The sequence below is a fragment of the Halichoerus grypus genome, chromosome 8, assembly GCF_964656455.1.
Source record: "Halichoerus grypus chromosome 8, mHalGry1.hap1.1, whole genome shotgun sequence".
Classification (NCBI taxonomy): Eukaryota; Metazoa; Chordata; class Mammalia; order Carnivora; family Phocidae; genus Halichoerus; species Halichoerus grypus.
In genome coordinates this window covers 58,955,557-58,979,593 of record NC_135719.1, presented here as the reverse complement: position 1 = coordinate 58,979,593, position 24,037 = coordinate 58,955,557, and the positions used below count along the sequence as shown (strand labels likewise).

General features: G+C 38.4%; 1 protein-coding gene across 1 annotated transcript in view; it reads left to right on the top strand.

Moving 5' to 3' along the window:
- UNC13C (unc-13 homolog C) overlaps nucleotides 1-24,037 on the top strand; it is a 559,379-nt gene that overhangs the window by 106,206 nt on the left and 429,136 nt on the right. The window contains exons 2-3 of the mRNA XM_078079321.1: nucleotides 2,497-2,519; nucleotides 3,111-3,175. Of these exons, the coding sequence (XP_077935447.1) occupies nucleotides 2,497-2,519; nucleotides 3,111-3,175 (88 nt within the window). The remainder of the gene's footprint in view (nucleotides 1-2,496; nucleotides 2,520-3,110; nucleotides 3,176-24,037) is intronic.

Below are 24,037 nucleotides of genomic sequence, written 5' to 3'. Positions count from 1 at the left end.
GCAGATGAAGAAACTGACAAAAGATGAAGATTAGCCAGGAGGAATGCAGTGTGCAGTGCTCATGCACACAAGCCATGACTCCCTGAGCTGTTACAAGTTTCCAGGAGAGAGGGTTATGCTTTCACTGAGTTTTAGAGGCTGACAGACAGCTAGATGAAGAAGGGGAGCACTTGTTTTAAGAAAAGGAAACTGAAAATGTAAAAGCACACTGATTGCAAAGAGCATGCCATGAAGATGAAATGGCAAGAACTTAATTTGACCAAAGTGTAGGATGTGAATGAGGGCTCATGAGCCTGCAGTAGATATAGATCTGTTTTCTCTCATGTGGGCACGGGGTAGCATTGGTGGGTTTTAAACAGGAAAGTGGTATGATTTTAACTGTATTTAGAAAGGTTTCAAGGAGGACAGGATAGCAGGTGGACAAGAAAGGAGTAGGAGTGAACTAAAGACTTGTTGGTAATTGATAAAAATGTTTCAGTGGAGGAATGAATGAAACATTGAATAATGAATGAAAAAGGTGAAGTGTATTAGATTTAGCAGTTGAAAAATAATTGGCTTTGTTAAGATTACATTTACTCACTGGAATGGTTGATATAGAATCCAGTTATTAATAGGAGACAATGTCAAAGTAATGGATATTTGAAATCAGATTTCATGTCATTGTTTTTCCAGTTATTGCGAGGTTGTAGGAAATAACTCTTATTATTTTGTTCATGTTCACTTTGCCACTTATTAACCCTCACAGTTTTCCAGGTGACTTGTCTTTTGGGTTTAAAATGAAAATACAACTTTGTCTTCTGCCTTCTAACATTTATGTTGTTTATTTTTGCTTTAATTGGCCTGCTTTAATGTATTGATCAGAATTTCAAGAATATATTAACATGATTGTGGACATTTTTGTTTTGCTTGGAATAATGGGAATGCCCTAATACCTCACACTTAGATTTAGGTCTCTGGAAGTGACATGTTTTTTAACATAATAAGCTCAAGATTCATTCCAATTGATTTTAAATGTTTAAAAAATTATTTAGAGGGTTTTGTTTTGAAATTTTATCGAATAGCTTTTTGGTACCTATTGAAACGCAGATGCATATTGTCTGATCAGTTGATACCTCATATTAAATTAGTTATTCTATGATTTTAAATTATGCTTGTGACAGTTTTCATGGATATATTATTCTTATTTAATACTTAATTTTCTATATTGTATGAAGTATCTTAAAATTTTTTATGGCCATAAATAAGATCTTTTTTTATTATTTGTGCTTTTTTCTAGTTTTATATTCAAAGACTTAACTCTGAGATACTGTGAAATATCTAAAATAGAGTCAAAAATATTGCCAAGTAATTAATAAAGCCATACTTAATGAGTCAAGAAAACAAATACATTTCATATTTTTATCAATACAAGTTGTCATTGAGCTACATGACCTACATAAATCTTTATATTGCCGGGGCTCATCCATAAAAATGAAAGGTTTTGACTCTCTGAACCCCAGGGTCATTTTAGCTCTAGCTTTCTGCCAACTTCTATTCAGAGAGAAGTTCCTCCAGCTTTCTACTAATAAGCAAAACTGAACTAATAAGTTTAAGAGCAATACTACTATGTAAGGTAGAAATGGACCATGCCATGAGGACGATGGCAGATTCAGACTTGAGTTTAAAAACAAAAATTTGTCCATCGTTCACCATTGTTCATCTTGGGTCCAAGAGCAGTTGCAACTGAGAAATGCTTACTCTGTGATGTATCTTAAATTGGGCTGGAGAACTGTGGACCCCTCTCTGTTTTGTTCAACTTACCTGGTACATGGGATCTAAAGGGCAGCAGATGGGGTTCAGGGGCCCTAGATTTGTGTCCCACTTCTGCCATTCACTAGCTTTGTGATCTTAAGTCATTGAAGTGCTTTCAGGTATCAGTTGTTTTTTTTTTTTATTTGCAAAGTGGAGTATATTTGATTAATCTTTTAGCTCTTGAGTTTCTATAACAAGCCATAAATAATCCATGCTTAATAAACATGCTTAATTTATGTAGTCACCTGGGGTTTACTTGGACATATATTCATCTCAATTGAGTCTCTGAAAAATGTTTGGAGGCCAATAAGCAAAATATCTATGACCTTTTTGCAGAGTTGGGTCTAGATTCCAGACTCCAGAGAGTTTGGTAGTTTGCCCCATGTGCTTAGTAAGTGGCAGAGCCCCAGCTGGGGCTTCGGACTTCAGATTCTTCAATTGTGTTGTTTTCTTTATATGACACATTGTCTTTCATTAAACCCTATAATCACCCTTTGATACTTTTCAAGCATTCTGGCACATTTTCCAGCTCTTTAAATGATGAGGACCAACTATCCCTCTTCCCTTGGGGTTCAGCCTTGAAATTCTGTTTACTTACGATTTTAAGCAACGTAAAATGTAACGCTTTGTTCATGTATATGTTTAAGTGATTTCGTAAAGTACTCCTTCTAACATTTATTCCTTCTTTTCCTGATTCTCTTTCAGATAGCAGTTCTGTGGATGAAAAGGTTTTAAATCATACTTTTTCTTCTCTCCTGAGGGACCTTGTCTTTTGTACATGTTTGTTTGTGACATAGTAGACCTGTTTTGGTTCCTCTGCTTTAGTTGTGAAATGTGCATGTTATCCCAGCTTCCCATTCTTTGGTTGTCCTTTAAGTGTGCCCCCGATATGCTGCATTTAAGAAGAGGGTACACCTTGCCAGCTGCGCTTACTTTAGCTTACACTTGCCAACCTAGGGGTCTGCTGCGGTCAAACTCAGCATCTGTTCTGAAGTCTGGCTAATCATGATCTCCCTGACTGATTCATGGTGTTCACTACACCTAGCAAGTTTTAAGGGCAGATCGTATTGGGGAATAGGATATATTTTCCTGGACTGTGCCAGTGCTTTTATTTAAATGCTGACAGCTAATTCAACCCTCCCCCCCCACCACAAAAACATAGTAGCTTTGACTTGGAGCTGACCCTGCTTAGCATCTGTCATACTAGGTATTACATGTGTAGTGCAGTTGACTTGTGTCCCAAATTCATGTATATGCAGCTATGGTATGCTAAAGACCTGTTTGTTTTTCTTTTGTTTTTTTCTTGTTTTTGATTTAAGGCTCGAATAGTAAGTGGCCATGATTTGGATGCTTCCAAATTCTCTGGACTCCAGGCGATGGGTGGGTGAGTACATTCATAATCTTTTTAATTCATTCCATTCATCAGTGGTACTTGGCTGTGCTCTCACCATATGCAGTTTGAATGCAGGATGCTGCACGATGGTATAATTAACTAGCCTTACTGTTGCTTTCTTTTTTCACAAAGTAGCTTTTAGAGTTTTTTTTTTTAATAATATATAGTTGTGTGTGCGTATATATAATTATGCTTACATGTGTCTATATACAAAGAACAAAGTCAAAATCACCTAAGTGGATTAGTTATTAAGATTATCATTCTGTGCACAAATCACATAATTTTACATAAATGAGTTAAATTAACACAATACTATCTTTTGATCTGCTTATTTGCAATTAATGAAATGTGCATGAATGTCTTTCTATGTCAATAAGTCAATGAATGTAAACTTCATTGTTATTTAATGGGTGGATGAAAGTATTTAAAATCATGAAATAATGTATGAAGTATATTTTGCATGTAAAATACTCAAAAAGCAAAGGATCTCATTTAATGCCCACAGTTAAACATTGGTATCAATTTGTAACCTTTTTTTGTCGCTTGAATACAGGTCTATGTTCCTATAGAATAAGTAGTTTTCTATTGTGTATCTTTGCCATAAACTAGGCCACTCTAGAAACAAATAAGCACTGATTTAGTAATGATATTGTAGCGAGTATTGTTACAGTTGTTTCTTATATAATGACTGATCTGATCCTTAAAATGGCCCTGTGAGGTAAGTACTAATTTGACCTTCATTTTACAAATTAGGGAGCTGTTGTATGAAACAGTTTATTAAAAAAAACCTTTCTCTCCACACAGCTAATAAGTGGCCAAATCAGTATCCAAACCCAACTAGTCTGGTTCTAGAGTCTGTGACCTTATTCAGTAGGCTATCCTGCATCTCCAGCTTTGGGTTTTTTCTGTTTCTCTTTGTCATTTAACAACATGCCTTGGAAAACTTTCCACTTCATTATTTCTAAGTGATGCAAATATTTCAAGACATTTATAGAATATATATTAGTCTTCTGTTATTGGATTTTCAAGAATATTTCTAGGTGCCAGTATTGCAAATGATACTATAGCAAATGTAATAGATTTTTAAAGTGAAGTTGTCAACCAAAGCTTATGCACAGTATAGACATATAGAAAGATAGATTAGTTTTATAAGTGTTGACATTTGAACACGTGTGTACAATATAAAGAGAAGCAACATTTAAATTTGTGTATTAGGGTTTTTTAGGCAAAGATCTAGTTTTACATTTATGTTTATAGTACTCTCACTCTTTGAAAATCTTCTGTTAGATACATTCACATGTTACTTTAAGTTAAACGCGTAAAATTTCAAATTTTAAATATGGAGCTCCTGGAAAATAACATAGACCGTCTTTCGTTTGATATTTTTCAAATAAAGGTTTGATTTTTTTGTCAAATAAGTCACATCTTCATTACATTTATGTCTGTAAACTCTTCAATGTTCTTAAATATGTGAAGAACTACTCGCATCCCTATTACAATGTCACAGTGGTTTAAATGTATTAAGAAAACTAGCTGTGATAAAAGACCACTATGGATTATTCATAGAAAATTTAAAGGATTACTCTCTCTCCCCTACCCCCTACATACTGTGTCTTTAAGTTTACTAGAATATGAAACTTGACAAAATAGAAGTTTCTTAGAAAATAATTAGGTTGAATTCCAATTTGATTATGAAAACATGTATGTCATGATCTTGAAGACTTATCTGAGTTTATGGTCTCAGAGTTCCTGCAAATCCTCCCTGTGGCATCCAGTACTTAATAACATCTTGCTTTCTGGGGCACCTGGGTGGCTCAGTCGTTAAGCGTCTGCCTTTGGCTCAGGTCATGATCCCAGGGTCCTGGGATCAAGCCCTGCATTGGGCTCCCTGCTCAGCGGGAAGCCTGCTTCTCCCTCTCCCACTCCCCCTGCTTGTGTTCCCTCTCTCTCTCTGTCTCTCTCTGTCAAATAAATAAAATCTTTAAAAAAATAAAAAAATAAAAAATAACATCTTGTTTTCCTAACTCATATCTAAACATGAAGTTTTATCGATGTCAAAGCAGCAGAGTTAATCTATACCCATGTTTTAAGTGCAAGCTGTGTAAATGGTTAGCTAAAACAGATTATCTATCTTTGCATTTTGAACAAGATCCCTTCCATTTCACTTTTCCAGAAACTTCTTTTTCGAAGACTTGCCAAGAGATTTTAACATTATGATGGTAAGGGAAAGGGGTGATAATTTTCAGTCATCAAGAGAATTTGCCATTATCTGAATGCTTACTTCCTCTTGAAGAACCTGAAGGATACATTTATATTTAGCCTTCAATCACAACCTCTTTCAGCCAGATATACTTATTTTACTTTTTCTATAAATATTTTAAAGTATATTTTTATAGAATGAAACATTACTATAAATCTTCTAAATATTACAACTTCTATTGTCCTGGAAAGCAGACTGGAGCAGACTTTCAGAATGGAATCACCGCTTCATGACGATTCTCTATCCCTCTCTCTCTCTCTCTACTTTCAACATTCCTAACCAGTTTAGAGCCAGACCACATCGATCCTTTCCTCCCCCTTCTCAAGTGTCAATGAAGGAATAATCTATACACACTGAAACCAGATAATGGAGTTAACAGTGCTGCTCTGATTCATCTCTCTGCACATCTCTTGTTAAGTGTTGCTAGAAAAGACATGGCAAACTTTTCTTTTTCCCATTTATCAAAATAAAAAAAAAATCAGGCAGGCTCTGGAAAAGGAATTGGGCGAGAGAAAAAAAGATCAGAAGAGAGGAAGAGAAAAAGCTGGAAAAATGCATGTTTCAGTGATAGCATTAGTATTTAACATTGTACTTCTCCCAGTTGTTTTACAGGAATTTGGTAACTTTTCTCATATTTGTAAGCTAAGGGTCCTACCAGAAGCACACAGCAAGATATTAGAAGTACAAGAGCTTTTTTGGGGGAAACATCTGAGATAAGTGGAGAGACAGCAGAAGTAGATGAGAGAAACCTCTGGACCATAATATGGGTCTGACATCCATGAGAGGAGAGGGGGAAGGAAGGAGAATTGGGCATAAAAAGCCTTAAACTGACACCAATGAGGCTACAGGAAAGTGCCAGACCAATAGCAAGTCCTAGATAAAAGGTTTACTGTTAGAAGGGTCCCACATTGTGCATATGTGGCCAGCTCTATTACCTCCACCATGTTCAGTCATTGGCTTGGATCGGCTTGATGAGTATGGCCTTTGGATGAATGCTGCAGTGGATTCTGGAAGTGTGGTGGCTGAAGGCTGTCATCCAACTACATTTTTCTCAGAAGATTTACTCTGAGGGGTTTTGAATGACACATGCCTGTGGCTACCCAGCCTCTGATAAGTCAATTTGATGAAACTACTTTAATAAATGATAGTGAATGAAGTCACACAAGTACCTTCTCCAAATATGAATCACTTTTTAAAATTAGAATGGCATTCCTTTGGTTCTTTGATTGTATATAACTTAAGTTCACCCTTCACTGGACATTTATAGTCAGAGTTCCATTGGCTGCATGATGAACATTACAAGGCTTTTATATAGTGTCTTTCTAATTTTAAGGTACTAGCCTTGTCTGCACTAGAATTCAGGGAAGTCCACAAAACCATGGTGAGAATAAGGAGAAGATAGTTGGGGAGAGGAGATTCTGATCATCTTTGTTCCATTTCTTCTCTAGTTTTCCAAGTTCTCTTCAGGATAACTCTCTTGGAACTAAGTTCATCAAGCCTAAATGTTTATTTCCTGCTGTGGTTCTGAACCAGGCTATAGCTGCTTTCCTAATCCCAGGAATCTGGGGGTGACTTTGCAACCACTACTAGGATTATTGAACTTTGGCAGGAAATGGGTGATGTTGAGAGAGGTGAGAAAAAGAGATTATTGAAGGGCACGACACTAAGAGAGTGCCAAATAGAAAAAGAGAAGCTTCCATTTGACCTCACTCTCAAATAGGTACAATTGTGAGCGCAAAAAAACAAAAACAAAAACTGTGTATTTGTATATGCATATGTGTATATATATACATATATAAAAAATTTTGCTGAAATTTTCAAGGTAGTTTGATTATTTCCATGAATGAATAATGTGATGAACGTGAACAAACAATTATTAGCCAAAGTTCTGAATAATTCCTTTGCTTTTAAATTTACCTTGATTAAAATAGTAATTTTTTGCTACTGTTAAAAACCTGAGTTAGGTTATACAATATGTGGATATAGGTGGTTTAATATACTTCTGATACTTGTCATGCTTCTGACGTTGCTTTTGTATTTCTCTCTAAAGTTGAAAAGGTTATATACCGTCCTCATGCCCTATGTCCCACTCCTGGTTTTGACCTTCATGTTTGGTCAATGCCTAAAATCATTTAAGATGGCAGCTAAGGTTGTTCTTACTCTCTAGAGGCTCTTAACTCCTCTTTTCTCATAGCAGTCTCCTCTTGGGTAGCTGAAAAATTTTTGTTTCATTTCTTCCTACCTAGTCTATAAATGAGATTCTCCCTTATCCCCTCATTTAACTTCCCTACTTTCAAGAAAAGGCCCAGGAATTCTCCTAAGTCTAGACAATGGCTGTTTCCACTTCTATAATCCCTTCCTTGGGTCAGTGGTTCATGCCATACAAATATATCTGCATGCTCTGAACCAAGGGTGCCAAGTATTAAGAAAATGACAGCCCCCATGTAAGTTTGCTTTAGTCACAGTGACAGGTTACTCTTTGGAGAGAAATGGAAGCCTTTGTCTTTCTTGTACTTTTCAGTTAGTTGTTTTTTATGTACAAGTTCCTTTCCCTTCAAGGGATTCAGTATAGAAGGAGTTCACTATAGATTTAGGTAAAAATGAATTCAGATTAGAGTTTATTAATATAAGAGCTAACAGATGCAGACAGCTCTGCATTCCTAACTCATTATTGGATTGCAATTCAAATCACCATGCCCATAATTTTTCAACTTATTTTTATTCATATTGCCATTAATCTAGTTTTAATTCTCAATACCTTTTACCTAGGTGAATGCAAACTGATCTGCCTTCGTTAATTTCTCCACATTAAGCTCAATCTGTACACTGTTAAAGATTAATCTCCTTAAAGCACAGTCATTTCTACTTAAATGTGTTTAATGGTTCCTCATTTCTGCAATGTAAAGTATCGATCTTTCTATATGGCTTTGAATATCTTGATTTCTGTTTCTTCTTGATTTCTATTTCTCTTTGTAAGGGATTATCTCCCTTTTCTGTTCCCATTTGTGTCAATCCTATGGTACATATGAATTTAAGTTGCTTAAATTAACAAAAATTTAATCTTCCAACCTGATTTTAAACTCTTTAAAGGCCCAGAGTTGGTCTTTTTCACTTAGATTTTCCTCCATAAAGCTTATGAGAGTGCCTTGCCCATATGAGGACCTCACTTATAAATTAATCTTGCTTTGGATTTGGCAGTCTCTTAGATGAGTTAGAATTATTTCTTAAAAGATTCAGGTCTACAGCATTTTAGGAAAAAAAAACAAACCTGAAGCAATCATGGATTCATGATAAGACATACATGAGAAGTACTGGGAGTATTAAAAACAGCTGGTCCCACCCCTCCCCCCAAATTCAGTGTTGCTAAATCCCTACAAGAAAAAAAAATCAAGGGACTTTTCGCCCACTAGATTTAACCCCAGTTGATCAAAGGCCACTTTGCTTTTGATCTTGAATCCCTGTTTCTCTACTTTGGAGAAACTTGTGAAGTTTGGGTAGAATGAATCCATAAAAATATTACTCTAATTATGCTTAGATATAAATTTTGCCCTTTTATGTTCCCATCTGAAAACCTGAGCACCTTAGAACACCTTAGATATAAATTCACACTGTATTAAAGATTTTCTTTAATCAGTTCCATTATTACTCCAAGAAGGAGACCTTTTATAATTAATAATTGGATGACCCTTGTCCCCTTGCTCTTTGTAAAAGTAATAAAGGGAGTTGTCTTGTTTAATCCATTAAAGAGTGAATAAAACCTGGCATCTTTTAGCGAATGTCAGACGCAGTCATGCCACAGAGTAGTTAGATCAGCCAGAAAAGAATCTCATGCGAAACTAGGGGAAGTCCCAACCTTACTGTAGACTCTCCATAGTACCAGGCTCACTAGTCTCCAGCACTCTGCCTGCAGTCCTCCTACTGGGCAGACACATTATATCCTATAGACCAAGGTTGGCCTAGACAAAGAACCTCTTAACTGGGAAAGCTGACAGCAAAAACGTCACCGACTTTCTAAAACCCACGTATTAAGAACTGGTTGCTAAGCTGCCATTAGCTTCCTATGCCTCCTCTCCCCTCACTACCTGCCAAAAAAAAATGCTTATCTAATTTTGGCTTGCTACTGGCAATCAGTTCTCTAATTCAGGGTCAGCTGAATGCTCCAAGGCTTTCTTGGAAATTACCCAGGAAGCACTTGATAACTTCTTTATTTAGAAAATCATGGGGTCATTGGAGTGTATCTTGATACTAGCCACAGAGGCTTGCTGTGAGGCTGAATTCCTTCGATGTGTGGACCTACAAGACCCCAGGACCACAACCATGACCCCTTCAGGAACCATGGCAAATATATCTTGGCATGGGATCTATGGAAGTAAGATCAAAGTCACTACCATCTAAATCAGCCTTATAAACTGTTTGTGGAGTGGATTATAAACCATTTCCTTTAGGCATATTGTTTTTCAACACAGTGACAAAAAAACTTATACTACTCAGTAAGTACTCAGTCAAAGGACTAAGAAAATGAAGCTGTTAAGCTCAAGCAACTAATAGCTTACAGTTGACAATGTCAGAGATTGACACCTTTTCATCATCTCCTATTCAGGCCTGAGTTTGTAGCTTAACGTTCTTTCTTACTCAGTAATAGACAACAAACACAGAAGAGACATGTGAGTATTACCCACTGTCAACCCAGGGATATTGTATAAGACCATCCCCCCAGCTCCAATCCCCAATGATACTGTTGAACAGGTTCTTCCAGCTTTATACATCCACAAGAAACCTAATTTCTATCATCATAGAAGCCTTTTTCTGTGCTTAGATGGCTGGCCATAGAAAATTCTTCCAGGGCGCCTGGGTGGCTCAGTCGTTAAGCGTCTGCCTTCGGCTCAGGTCATGATCCCAGGGTCCTGGGATCGAGTCCCATATCGGGCTCCCTGCCCGGCAGGGAGTCTGCTTCTCCCTCTCCCACTCCCCCTGCTTGTGTTCCTGCTCTCACTATCTCTCTCTGTCAAATAAATAAAAAATCTAAAAAAAAAAGAAAATTCTTCCAAATCCTTTTTTTTTTTTTAATTTCATTAATACTTAAGGATAAAATCTTCAGGATCATCCTGGGTTGCAGGCAAGGGCAAGCCCAAATTTTACTCATTGTATAAAGTCCACTCTTTTATTCTTAGAGATAGGTTTGTGTTTTAGATTCAGAGAATGTATAAGATCCCTCTTCTGTATCAACCCAAGATACAGATAATGTCTTCATTTCAGGGAAGGAAACCACAGCGACCATCAACTCTGACAACTTCCCTTTAGCTAGTTCCTTGCACTGGAGCCTGCCTTAATTGTGCACGGCGCTGGTTGGCTCCTCAGAAAGGGCTGGCTTTTCCTTTAATCTTTAAGTGACAGCCAGTTGAAACTACACCCAACAAGGAGTCTGCCTTCCCTTAGTTTCTGAAATCACTACCTCCACTTCATAGTACTTGAGACATACTTTAAAGGAATCCCAAATCATGTTTTCCAAAGATTAGTATTTGAGGTCACCTCAGTTTTAGTGATAGAAGTTGTATCCTACACCCAGCCCCTGAGGCCACATGTTTTCTCAATTTGAAAAGTAAGGCAACCAGCATAAGCTTAAGTGTGGTGCTACTTCTATCTTCTCACCTTCGCGATGCTTACTCAAGTTTTCTTTCACTGCTCTGGGCCCCATCTCAAAAACAAAACAAAACAAAAAAAAAACCATCTCACAAGCTAGTGCTTATCATTTCTTTGGGTTCTGAACATCATGGGAGGACCCATGTAATGAATCTAGCAGCTACTGAGGACAATCCAGTCTCAGAAAAATAAACTTCCTAGTTAAGATACATGAGGAGAGCATATTTGTTGGGGGGCAGGGGAAAGGTTTTATAGAAGCACATTTTTCTAAAGCCTTCTCTGTGTTCAGTTTGCTTATTGAACATATGCATGTTATTTCCTGTTTTTTAAAACATCTTTAATTATGACGTCTAAGTCTGACTTGGCTTAAATTTATTAGGAAATCAATGAATCTTTCGGGATACCATATAGAATCACCACACAGAATCGAGTTTAATCCTCTAAGGCTTTCCAGATAGTTGATATGTTTGAGGAGTAGCAAATTAAAATCACTTTATAAAGAAAATATTCAAGTAGTCAGTCTTTTAAAATAATGCCAGTTCAGTAACTATGGAAAATATGTTACACTGAGCAGAATAATCACTTATGTTAGAAAAGTCAGATTACTTGTGTCATCACCAGTTTTAGTCAAAAAATATTGAAAATAACCCTATTAAATAAGATGGCAATTATGAGTATCATGGTTCCTAAGCCTGCTGGTTCTTTCCAAAATGTAATTGATACGGCTATTGAGTACACCTAACATACATAAAACATCTTAGGAAAAGAGGAGCATTGAACTTGATTATTGTTTTTCCCAATAAAGCGTATATCAAGTCTGTTTTTAAGTATCTTTTGATAAATGAATACCATATTCCATAAAGGTAAATGTTTCCTCTCATAGGCAGACATAGTACAATAGAACAATAAAATAATCACTGCCAGCAAAATAGTATTTTTCCATAACCTTGTAATTTTACTGAAAGTAATAGGTTTTAGGGGCACCTGGGTGGCTCTTGATTTTAGCTCAGGTCATGATCTCAGGGTCATGAGATCGAGGCTTGCGACGGGCTTGCACTGGGTGTGAAGCCTGCATAAGATTCTCTCTCCCCCCTCCCTCTGCTCCAACCTCCCCCCCAACCCCACCCACTGTGTGTGTGGCCCCTCTAAAAAAAAAAAAAAAAGTAATAGGTTTTTTAATCTGTAATTCTTAATTAAACACAGAACAACTTGCTGTCAGAACCGTGCCACAATTCTTTTATAGACTTTTAGTCTTCCTTAGCATTTAGGAACAGTATGAAGTATAGAATAAAAAGAAACATTTTCAATGTTATTTTAAAAATAGGATACTGTCTCAAATTTGTAATTATAAAGACATAAAAACTAATACCTTTTGAAGGTTAGAATATAACAGGCCCACATCCAAGCATTATTTGGACATTACCTCCTTTGATCCTCATCACAGCGTTTTGAGGTAAATGTTACAACCATTCCATTGTTCAGGTAACATAAATGAGACTTAGAGACATTAAATATGGTCAAAGTCAAACAGTGGCTAAGTGTCAGAGCCAAGGTCTGAACTGGGTCTACCTGACTCCAGAGCTTGGCTGCTTCACTATTAGGCCAAATCAATTAATTTGCAAATATATTCTGCTTATTTCTGGTTTAGTTTTTTCTTTTAATATTCTATTTTCAACTTAATGTTTCATTATGCCTTATAAGATTTCTAAGTAGGTATATCAATTAAATATTGTAGATGTATTCCTACCTAAATTCCAGAAAGGCATTTGCTAAGCATTTTCAGAATAACCCTTAAAAAAAAAAAATCACCTACATGAATTAATAATGGATTGAATGATTAGACCCAAAGTATAATTTGTGAATAATTTTCATTGGGGAGGCTCTTATGGAGTGCTTCAGGAATCGCCTGTAGGCAGATTATTTTTAATTGAATGAGATGGAAATATAAAGGATCTGATTGTAGGCTTTGGGGATAACATAAGGCTGGGCAAAATAACTTGTGTGTTAGATGATGTAATTAATATCCAAAAGATCTTAGCATACTACAATAATCTGAATCTAACAAGAAGTATAAACGGTGTACCAGTCAGGATAAGCTAGGTTATAATACAGTAACATCTACCAAATTTCTGCGTATTAATCAAGTAAAGGTTTATTTGTCACTCATGGTACAGTTTTAATGTGTATAAATACAGAGGAGGAGGCTGCACTTTCCTCCTCATGGTTGTTTGGGGTACCAGGCTGGCAGAGGTTTTCTCCAACATATGCTTTCATGATTGCGCTGCAGAGAAATTAGAATTTGGCAAACAGGGCTCAAACCCTTAAAATTTAACACATAGATGTGATGTACCTCCCTTCCACTTATGTTGCAATGGGCAAAGCAAATAACAGGGCAGTAACTAGGCTTAAAGGGAAGGTTGAAGTGCAATAATTACACCATGTGTCTGAGAGGAGAAAAGAGCTGGAATGTTCTTAGAGTCTGTAGAAGAGAGGAAAATGTTTAATGTAAACACATGAAAAGGTTGAAATATTCATCGCGTCTGGTGACAGATCAAGTAAGATTGTGGCGATAGTGGGTGGTCTGGCAAGGAAAACCAGCCTTAGGGTGCACCGAGTGCCGGGCCTGGAGTAGGGGCAAGAAGCTCTGCTGCTAATAGAGCCCTGCTGCTTCTCATGACCTCTGTACTTGGTTCAGGAAATAACAGTTGAACAGATGTAGACAGATCAGACCCGCAGAACGAAAAGGGATCTCAAATCAGAGCATAGGAAAAGCCGCCAGAGAACCGGGGATGCTGAATCTGGAAAAGAGAAGGTTCACATGAGAGTAGGTTAGAGGTCTTCAAATATTGAAGAGAGTAGGTGTGGAAAAGGGATTAAATTGTCCTGAGCTTCCCACAGGGCAAAATATAGTAGGCAAACTTCTGCTTAGTATGAGGAGAAGTTTCCAAAGTGAGAGCTGCCTTTGTGAAAACTAGGTTCCCCATTTCTAGAGCTATTTAAATAGCTTGTGTGATGACTTGTTAGAAATGTTGCAAAGGGAAATTTAAATATCAGATGCTTGAGTGTTTAAAGCTTCTTCCAATCTGAAGATTCTATTACATCTTATACTAATATTATATCCTAATATGGTCACTGTAACCACCCTAAAACTCAGTGGCTTAAAACAATGACTCTACAGATCTTGTCTGCATTCACTTACACATGTATGGTAGCTGGATAGGGGCTACTTCTCACATGTGTGTGGCATCTGGCTATTGTATGGGAAACAGGAGATTGGACTATGTGCTACTCGTTGTCTGGCTGACCAGACCAAGTTTGTTTGTATGGCGGTGACAAGAATCTAAGGAAACAAGTAGAAGCATGCAAGGCCACTTGAAGCCAAGGCTGAAACTGACAACCATCATTTTAGCTACCTTTTATTGCCCAAAGCAAGTCATAAATCTATATTCAGGGAAGATGGACATAGACCCTGACTCTTCATGGGAGGAGTAAAGAACCAAGGCCATTTTTTATGATCAACTGTAAGCTTGTGTCCCTACAATTAGATGTTCTTCAAAATTACCTATTTCTCATAATTTGAAGAATATAGAATGTTAGTTCATATCTTTACCTCCACTTATAATATGACATCCTCTGTATATGGAATAATAAAAAAATAGCAATTGCTATAAAAGCATCAGAATCTCATTTTGGGTATTTACCCAATTATCTCAGCTACAGTACAGGGCGATTTACTTGCTAGAGTCGATAAAGTGCTCTGAAAATTTAAGAAAGGAAGATATTCCTGATTTGGAGTTACCAAGGCAGACTTTATGGAGAAGAGGACATTGAATTTAATTTTGAAGTTTGGATAGAATTTTGATATTTGCATATGGAAAAGAAAAGGCAGAGCAAGAAGGAGTATAAAAACTTGAATAGTTTCACAGGCAAGAAAATATATCAGAGAATAATGTGTCAGAGCATATCAAGGACAGCAATGGAAGGTATATTTGGACAAGTAAGCTGAAACTTTGAATTCCTGAAGGTATTAAATATATTAATCTTTTGAATGATATATCTAATTTTGAATACCTGTATCTTGTGAAAATGATTCAGGTGTTCTGGGAACATAGTGGTTGAACAATAACCACTGGATAATGACAGTGAGAAGAAAGAAGTTGTGAATTTCTCTTCAAAAGACAGTATACTTTTCATTAGAGCAAAGTCATCTGCCAAAAGTACAAGAAACTTAATTTTTAGGTAGACATTAGTCTCCATAAGCAAGTGCACTCAGGCATAACAAACATCTGTTTCGCTTTGAGTACTTCTCCGTAACTCTGTCAACGATGATAAACATCACTGTAACTCTTGCTCATTATCTTGATGTTCAGACTCTAAGGTCGCAGGTAGGAAAGGCCAAAGCAGGAGACTGGTAGAAGCCATCATTGCCAAGAACAATCTGAATATAAATTTTCTCACTTAAGAGGACACCATCTGCCACATAATCTTTACATATAAAGATCCCTTCAGGAAACAATACTTGAGTAGTTGTTCCAGAGTCAGAGTGACAACTACAGAAATTCATGTTTTTGAAGATTCCCCAAGTTTTGCAATAAGATACATTTATTTTTTATCAAGCATGGGAAGTACCAAAGCTATAAAGTGAATGAAACCATGGATTGGCATACAACAGAGTATCCTATCGGGGTCTGAGCTGAGACTCAGATTTGTCCAGTGTGGTGAGATCTGTGAAAACTCTTCTGCAGTGTATATATTTACGTGCCTTCAGTTTATGCAGAATCTGAAGAGAGAACTTGGACAATATCACAATTGGGGTTTAGATTAAGACCCATTTTATGAAAGACTGGGTTAGCACTCATGAAACTGATGGGCCAGAGAATTCAGGAAGGACAGTGGAGTTCCTGTGAGAAGTCTTATCATAAGGGAACAAAGAACCTGATATGGCAATTCAGACTCAGCAGGAAGACCTTGAACATCAGGGGAAATAAATTCTGGTTACTGTGTGTGTGTTTGCATTGTGTTGTATAATTAACTTTTAAGGAGAAACAAAAAGCTATGTGACGTTGAGCTGTTTCTTTGGGAAATAGTTCTGAAATCCCCCCCTTGCCAACTGGGTGCAAACAATTCAAAGGGTACAAATTAGAAATAAAACACTAAGTGAGGGCAGATAATATCTTTACTTCTTCCATTTGGTCAGTGGGACCTAAAGAGGGGACTATTCTGCATCACCTTTGAGGAAAAGATAGACAATGTGTTATAATGGCAAATATACAGAATTTGGAAATAGAAGGCCTAGTTTTAAGTCGGCTCCATCATTTATTAGCTGGGAGAGCTTGGACAAGTCATTTAACCTCATTTGAAATATGGATTATAATCATAATTAGCTCACAGGATCATTTAGAGCATCTCATCTTTTGTACTTAGCACACACAAAAATAACAGTCTTATGATACATTATAGAAAAAGTAAAAGCTTTGCTCATGGTGGCCAGTGGTAGGTTTTCCTGTGATTGAGGGGTTTTACAGGACACAGGACCTTCCATACTAAAACTAGGAAAATCCTTAGCAAACTAGGATTAGTTGGCCACCTGAGGGGATCTAGGGGACTCTAGCTGCTCCAGATGGCCGCTGAGAAGGTTTCCCTGGGATGATTAGCACTCTTGTAACACATGTAGCTCATATATGCTCTTGTTTAGAGATTTAATTAGGCAATATATATCCATCTATGAAGCTCTACTTCTTTGGGCTTCTGCCTGAGAAAATGCATAGTTTCAAGCTTGAAAAAGTAATCGCCTATAACAGTTTCCTGCTTGGCATATTTCATTAGACTTGATTATTTGCCTCTTGAAAACCTATCTGAAAGAAAGTAAAGTAGAACCCATCTCCAGAAAGACAAAGGAACCTGGAAGAGAGGGGCCTTAAGAGATAGAGTGAAGAGTCCACTTCTGAGTTGAACAGTGAGGAGAAACTTGAGTAGAACAGAAATCGGTTCTATTGACTCTTGGAGGAAGCCACAGTAAATACAACTAGCAGGACTGTCTCGTTTAAAAAAAAAATTGACATTTGAAGACAGAGCAGATATTGACAAACTTCTTCCCTTTTATTGTGTCTCGAAGTGTAGTTTTCTGCTTTTGTTAGCTAGATATTTATCTCAACTGAGGTAAGACTTTTCCTTGCTATTATTGCAAGCTGGGGCATGGGCAGGGTTTATTTCACTGTTGGCAGGAAAGGCCAAATTCTTGGAGTCAAAGCTGAAAACCGATCTTACCACTGCTTAGAAACTTGTCACTTCCTGCATCACACCATTAAACATCTCCCTAATGGCAGTGTCTTCTACTTCATCCATTTCATGTTCACTATTGAGCGGGCTCCAGTACAACTGTCTGGTAAACACGCTGATATAATAATTGCCAAGTTTCTCTAGCATCCCAATTCTATTGAGACCACTGGACCAGGCAGAATGAACACAGTAAAAATCTGACACACAAACCATATGTATATATATAATGTCAATGTATTTGAAGAGAGAGGGAAAACAAAGGAACAGAACTGTAAATTTATTTCAAAGTCAGATCAACACATTTACTGAGGGCACACCAAGTGCAAAGGCACTGTTTATTCCATGGCTCTTTCTGATTAGAGGATGCAGAAGCATGAGGCCAGCTCTCTCCTCCTGCATGTTGTATTGTGTTGAGAAGATCTTTGAGGGGGATAAGACAGGCATGTGAATTACAAGAGATCATAGGAAACAAGAAAAACCAGGTGATCTTGAGGCCAAAATATATATTAATGATTTCTTGTTACTTAAGGCTCTGCTGGTATGGACAATGATTTGGACATGGGAATTAGTGATCTAGTTGGTAGATGAATAATGTTCACAAGGGGTTTTGTTAGGACATGAAGAGTTTTGAAGATAGGCTAGTGCCAGATTGGGAAGGGCCTTAAATAATGGCTAAGAAGTATGGGTTTTTGGGTTGTTTTTTTTTTTCCTAACCTGCTTTTATAACTCCAGATGCCTGAAGAATATGTTGGCTCACCATTGTGACAGTGGCACGCTGGAGAAAGCATCTGAATCTTGTGGATGAAGAAGAGCCATATGTGCCTCCTCTTCCTTGGGATATTATATCATTTGCATAATTTGTCCTTTCTTGAGTAAAACACCAGTTTTAGGGAATCAGGAGTCAGGGGAGGCATCTGAATAGCAAGTTAAAAATATTTTTTTTACATAATGAAGTTATATAGGTGAAAGTTATTTATAATATATACTAGAAACCAGACCATTGAAAGACTTCTGGAGTATTATTGGAAAAAAAAAAAGCATAGGGACTACTTCATCAGAATAACTGATGTCTTTAGCTTTAAGTGTCTTCAACTTGGAGAAAATATAAAATGGATGGTCAAACAGAAATATTGGGTGGACCACGGGGGTGGGGGGAGATGGCGGAGGAGTAGGGGACCCTATTTCAGCTGGTCCCCGGAATTGAGCTGGATATGTACCAGACCACTCTGAGCACCCACGAAACCAGCCTGAGATGTAAGAAGATCTGGATCTCTACAAACAGAATATCGCAGGCAGTTGGTTTTGAGGTACAGAGTGGAGAGCCGTGATTCTGCGGGCAGATATCGGAGGATAAACGGCGGCGGGAGGGAGCCTGGACGTGGGGATCCTGCACCACTGGTGAGTGACAGCCTCGGGCGCTGCGGACGGGCACAGACTCGCAGACCAGCAGCGTCAGGAAAGAACTTTAGGGCAGCCCCTGGGGTGGAAAACCAGACCGGCCGGGTCGTGTGCACGCGAACCGCAGCCCCCCGGGACAGAAACCCGGAGCGACGGTCGCGCGCACGCGAACTGCAGCCTCCGAGAGGGAAACCCGGTGCACCGGGGTCGCACCAGTGAACTGCAACCTCCGGGGTGGGAACCCCGAGCGGCGGAGTCGCGCCCACGCGAACTGGGAGTGGCTGGCGGTTTTAGAACCACAAAGGGCAGAGACGTGCCCCAACCTGGAGGCGGGACTGGGAGCGCTGCGGAGGGGCGCACAACCCAGGACGCTGCAGTTTATAGCAGCACGGACAGAAACGGAGACGGTGTGGCCTGGAGAGCTCACTGAAGAGCAGACTGCGATCTCTCTGCTCTGAGGCAGAGGGTTGGAAACGGTCTCTTCTGCTCTGACTCGTGGAAGAGGTGCGGAAAGCCGCCAGAGAACAAAAGCCCCAAAGACTGATTCCCACTGAGCCCATCCCCCACCACAGGGGCGCAGGGCAACTCCGCCCAAACAGGGTTGCCTGAGTAACAGCGCGGCAGGCCCCTCCCGCAGAAGACAGGCTGGGAAAACAAGAGGCCAGCAACCCTAAGGTCCCAAGAAAACAGGTGCATCTTGCTTGGGTTCTGGTCAATAATTTGGACTCTATACATTCCCTCAAACACCCATCAACAGAATGACTAGGAGGAGGAGCCCCCAAAACAGAAAAGACTCAGAGATTATGACTTATGCTGCAGATTTACAAATGGATGCAGATATAACCAAGGTGTCAGAGATGGAATTCAGGCTAGCAATTGTGAAGACAATGGCTAGAATGGAGAAATCAATTAATGGCAACATAGAGTCTCTAAGGGCAGAAATAAAAGGTGAATTGGCAGAACTTAAAAATGCTATCAATGAGATCCAATCCAACCTAGATAATCTAACAGCTAGGGTAGCTGAGACAGAAGAGAGAATAAGCGATCTGGAAGACAGTATAATAGATAAAAAGGGAAAAGAGGAGGCCAGGGAAAAACAACTCAGAATCCATGAAAATAGAATCAGAGAAATAAGTGACACCATGAGGCGTTCCAATGTCAGTATAATTGGAATCCCAGAGGGAGTGGGGAGAGAGAGAGGGCTAGAAGATGTATTTGAGCAAATCGTAGCTGAGAACTTACCTAATCTGGGGAATGAAACAAACATTCGAGTCCTAGAGGCAGAGAGGACCCCTCCTAAGATCAAGGAAAACAGGCCAACACCCTGGCATGTAATAGTAAAACTTGCAAATCTTAGAACCAAGGAAACCATCTTAAGGGCAGTTAGGGGGAAGAGATTCCTTACGTACAGAGGGAGGAACATCAGAATAACGTCAGACCTATCCACAGAGACCTGGCAAGCCAGAAAGGCCTGGCAAGACATATTCAGGGTACTAAATGAGAAGAACATGCAGCCAAGAATACTTTATCCGGCAAGGCTTTCATTTAGAATGGATGGAGAGATGCAGAGCTTCCACGACCGGCAGAAATTGAAAGAATATGTGACCGCTAAGCCGGCCCTGCAAGAAATATTAAGGAGGGTTCTATAAAAGGAGAAAGACCCCAAGAGTGATCTACAACAGAAATTTACAGGGACAATCTATAAAAACAACGTCTTCACAGGCAACATGATGACAATTAATTCATATCTTTCAATAATCACTCTCAACGTGAATGGCCTAAATGCTCCCATAAAACGGCACAGGGTTGCAGATTGAATAAAAAGACAGGACCCATCCATATGCTGTCTACAAGAGACTCATTTTGAACCTAAAGATACATCCAGACTGAAAGTGAAGGGATGGAGATCTATCTTCCATGCCAGCGGACCTCAAAAGAAAGCTGGGGTAGCAATTCTTATATCAGACAAATTAGATTTTAAACTAAAGTCTGTAATAAGAGACACAGAAGGACACTATATCATTCTTAAAGGGTCTATCCAACAAGAAGATCTAAAAATTGTAAATATTTATGCCCCCAACATGGGAGCAGCCATCTACATAAGCCAACTGTTAACCAAAATAAAGAGTCATATTGATAACAATATGTTAATTGTAGGAGACCTCAATATTCCACTCTCAGCAATGGACAGACCATCTAAGCAGAAAATCAACAAGGAAACAAGAGCTTTGAATGATACATTGGACCAGATAGACCTCATAGATATATACAGAACATTCCACCCTAAAACAACAGAATACTCATTCTTCTCGAGCGCACATGGAACTTTCTCCAGAATAGACCATATACTGGGTCACAAATCAGGTCTCAACCAATACCAAAAGATTGAGATTATTCCCTGCATATTCTCAGACCACAATGCTCTAAAACTGGAACTCAATCACAAGAAAAAATTTGGCAGAAATTCAAACACTTGGAAGCTAAAGACCACTCTGCTCAAGAATGTTTGGGTCAACCAAGAAATCAAAGAAGAACTTAAACAATTTATGGAAATCAATGAGAACGAAAACACATCAGTCCAAAACCTATGGGATACTGCAAAGGCGGTCCTTAGGGGGAAATACATAGCCATCCAAGCCTCACTCAAAAAAACAGGAAAATCCCAAATTCACCAACTAACTCTACACCTTAAAGAACTAGAGAAAAAGCAAAAAATGACGCCTGAGCCACACATTAGAAGAGAAATAATTAAAATTAGAGCAGAAATCAATGAATTAGAAACCAGAAACACAGTAGATCAGATCAATGAAACTAGAAGTTGGTTCTTTGAAAGAATTAATAAGATTGATAAACCACTGGCCAGACTTATCCAAAAGAAGAGAGAAAGGACCCAAATTAATAAAATTATGAATGAAAGGGGAGAGATCATGACTAACACCAAGGAAATAGAAACAATTATTAGAAATTATTATCAACAACTATATGCCAATAAACTGAGCAATCTGGATGAAATGGAGGCCTTCCTGGAAACCTATAAGCTGCCAAGACTGAAACAGGAAGAAATTGACAACCTGAATAGGCCAATAACCAGTAATGAGATTGAAGCAATGATCAAAAACCTCCCAAAAAAACAAGAGTCCAGGGCCTGATGGATTCCCTGGGGAATTCTACCAAACATTCAAAGAAGAAATAATACCTATTCTCCTGAAGCTGTTTCAAAAAATAGAAACAGAAGGAAAACTTCCAAACTCATTCTATGAGGCCAGCATTACCTTAATCCCCAAACCAGGCAAAGACCCCATCAAAAAGGAGAATTTCAGACCGATATCCCTGATGAATATGGATTCCAAAATCCTCAACAAAATCCTAGCTAATAGGATCCAACAATACATTAAAAGGATCATCCACCACGACCAAGTGGGATTTATCCCTGGGATGCAAGGGTGGTTCAACATTTGCAAATCAATCAATGTGATAGAACACATTAATAAGAGGAGGGAGAAGAACCATATGGTCCTCTCAATTGATGCAGAAAAAGCATTTGACAAAATACAACATCCTTTCCTAATTAAAACTCCCCAGAGTATAGGGATAGAGGGAACATTCCTCAAGCTCATAAAATCCATCTATGAAAAACCCACAGCGAATATCATCCTCAATGGGGAAAAGCTGAGAGCCTCTCCCTTAAGATCAGGAACACGTCAAGGGTGCCCACTCTCGCCACTGTTGTTCAACATAGTACTAGAAGTCCTAGCAACAGCAATCAGACAACAAAAAGAAATAAAAGGTATTCAAATTGGCAAAGAAGAAGTCAAACTCTCTCTTTTCGCAGACGACATGATACTTTATGTGGAAAACCCAAAAGACTCCATCCCCAAATTACTAGAACTCATCCAGCAATTCAGTAATGTGGCAGGATACAAAATCAATGCACAGAAATCAGTTGCTTTCTTATACACTAACAACGCAACTGTAGAAAGAGAAATTAAAGAAACGATTCCATTTACAATAGCACCGAAAACCATAAGATACCTCGGAATAAACCTAACCAAAGAGGTAAAGGATCTATACTCTAGAAACTACAAAACACTCATGAAAGAAATTGAAGAAGACACAAAAAGATGGAAAAATATTCCATGCTCATGGATCGGAAGAATAAACATTGTTAAAATGTCTATGCTACCCAGAGCAATCTATACCTTCAGTGCCATCCCGATCAAAATTCCAATGACATTTTTCAAAGTGCTGGAACAAACAAACCTAAAATTTGTATGGAATCAGAAAAGACCCCGAATCGCCAAGGAAATGTTGAAAAAGAAAAACAAAGCTGGGGGCATCACGTTGCCCGATTTCAAGCTATATTACAAAGCAGTGATCACCAAGACAGCATGGTACTGGCACAAAAACAGACATACAGACCAATGGAACAGAATAGAGAACCCAGATATGGACCCTCAACTCTATGGTCAAATAATCTTTGACAAAGCAGGAAAAAACATGCAATGGAAAAAAGACAGTCTCTTCAATAAATGGTGCTGGGAAAATTGGACAGCCACATGCAGAAGAATGAAACTCGACCATTCTCTAACACCATTCACAAAGATAAACTCAAAGTGGATGAAAGACCTCAATGTGAGACAGGAATCCATCAAAATCCTAGAGGAGAACATAGGCAGTAACCTCTTTGACATCGGCCACAGCAACTTCTTTCAAGATACATCTCCAAAGGCTAGTGAAACAAAAGCAAAAATGAACTTTTGGGACTTCATCAAGATAAAAAGCTTCTGCACAGCAAAGGAAACAGTCAACAAAACAAAGAGGCAACCCACAGAATGGGAGAAGATATTTGCAAATGACACTACAGATAAAGGGCTGGTATCCAAGATCTATAAAGAACTTCTGACTCAACACCCAAAAAACAAATAAGTCAAAAAGTGGGCAGAAGATATGAAAAGACACTTCTCTGAAGAAGACATACAAATGGCTAACAGACACATGAAAAAATGTTCCTCATCATTAGCCATCAGGGAAATCCAAATCAAAACCACATTGAGATACCACCTTACACCAGTTAGAATGGCAAAAATGGACAGGGAAGGAAACAAATGTTGGAGAGGTTGTGGAGAAAGGGGAATCCTCTTACACTGTTGGTGGGAATGCAAGTTGGTACAGCCACTTTGGAAAACAGTGTGGAGGTTCCTCAAAAATTTAAAAATAGAGCTACCCTATGACCCAGCAATTGCGCTACTGGGTATTTACCCCAAAGACACAGATGT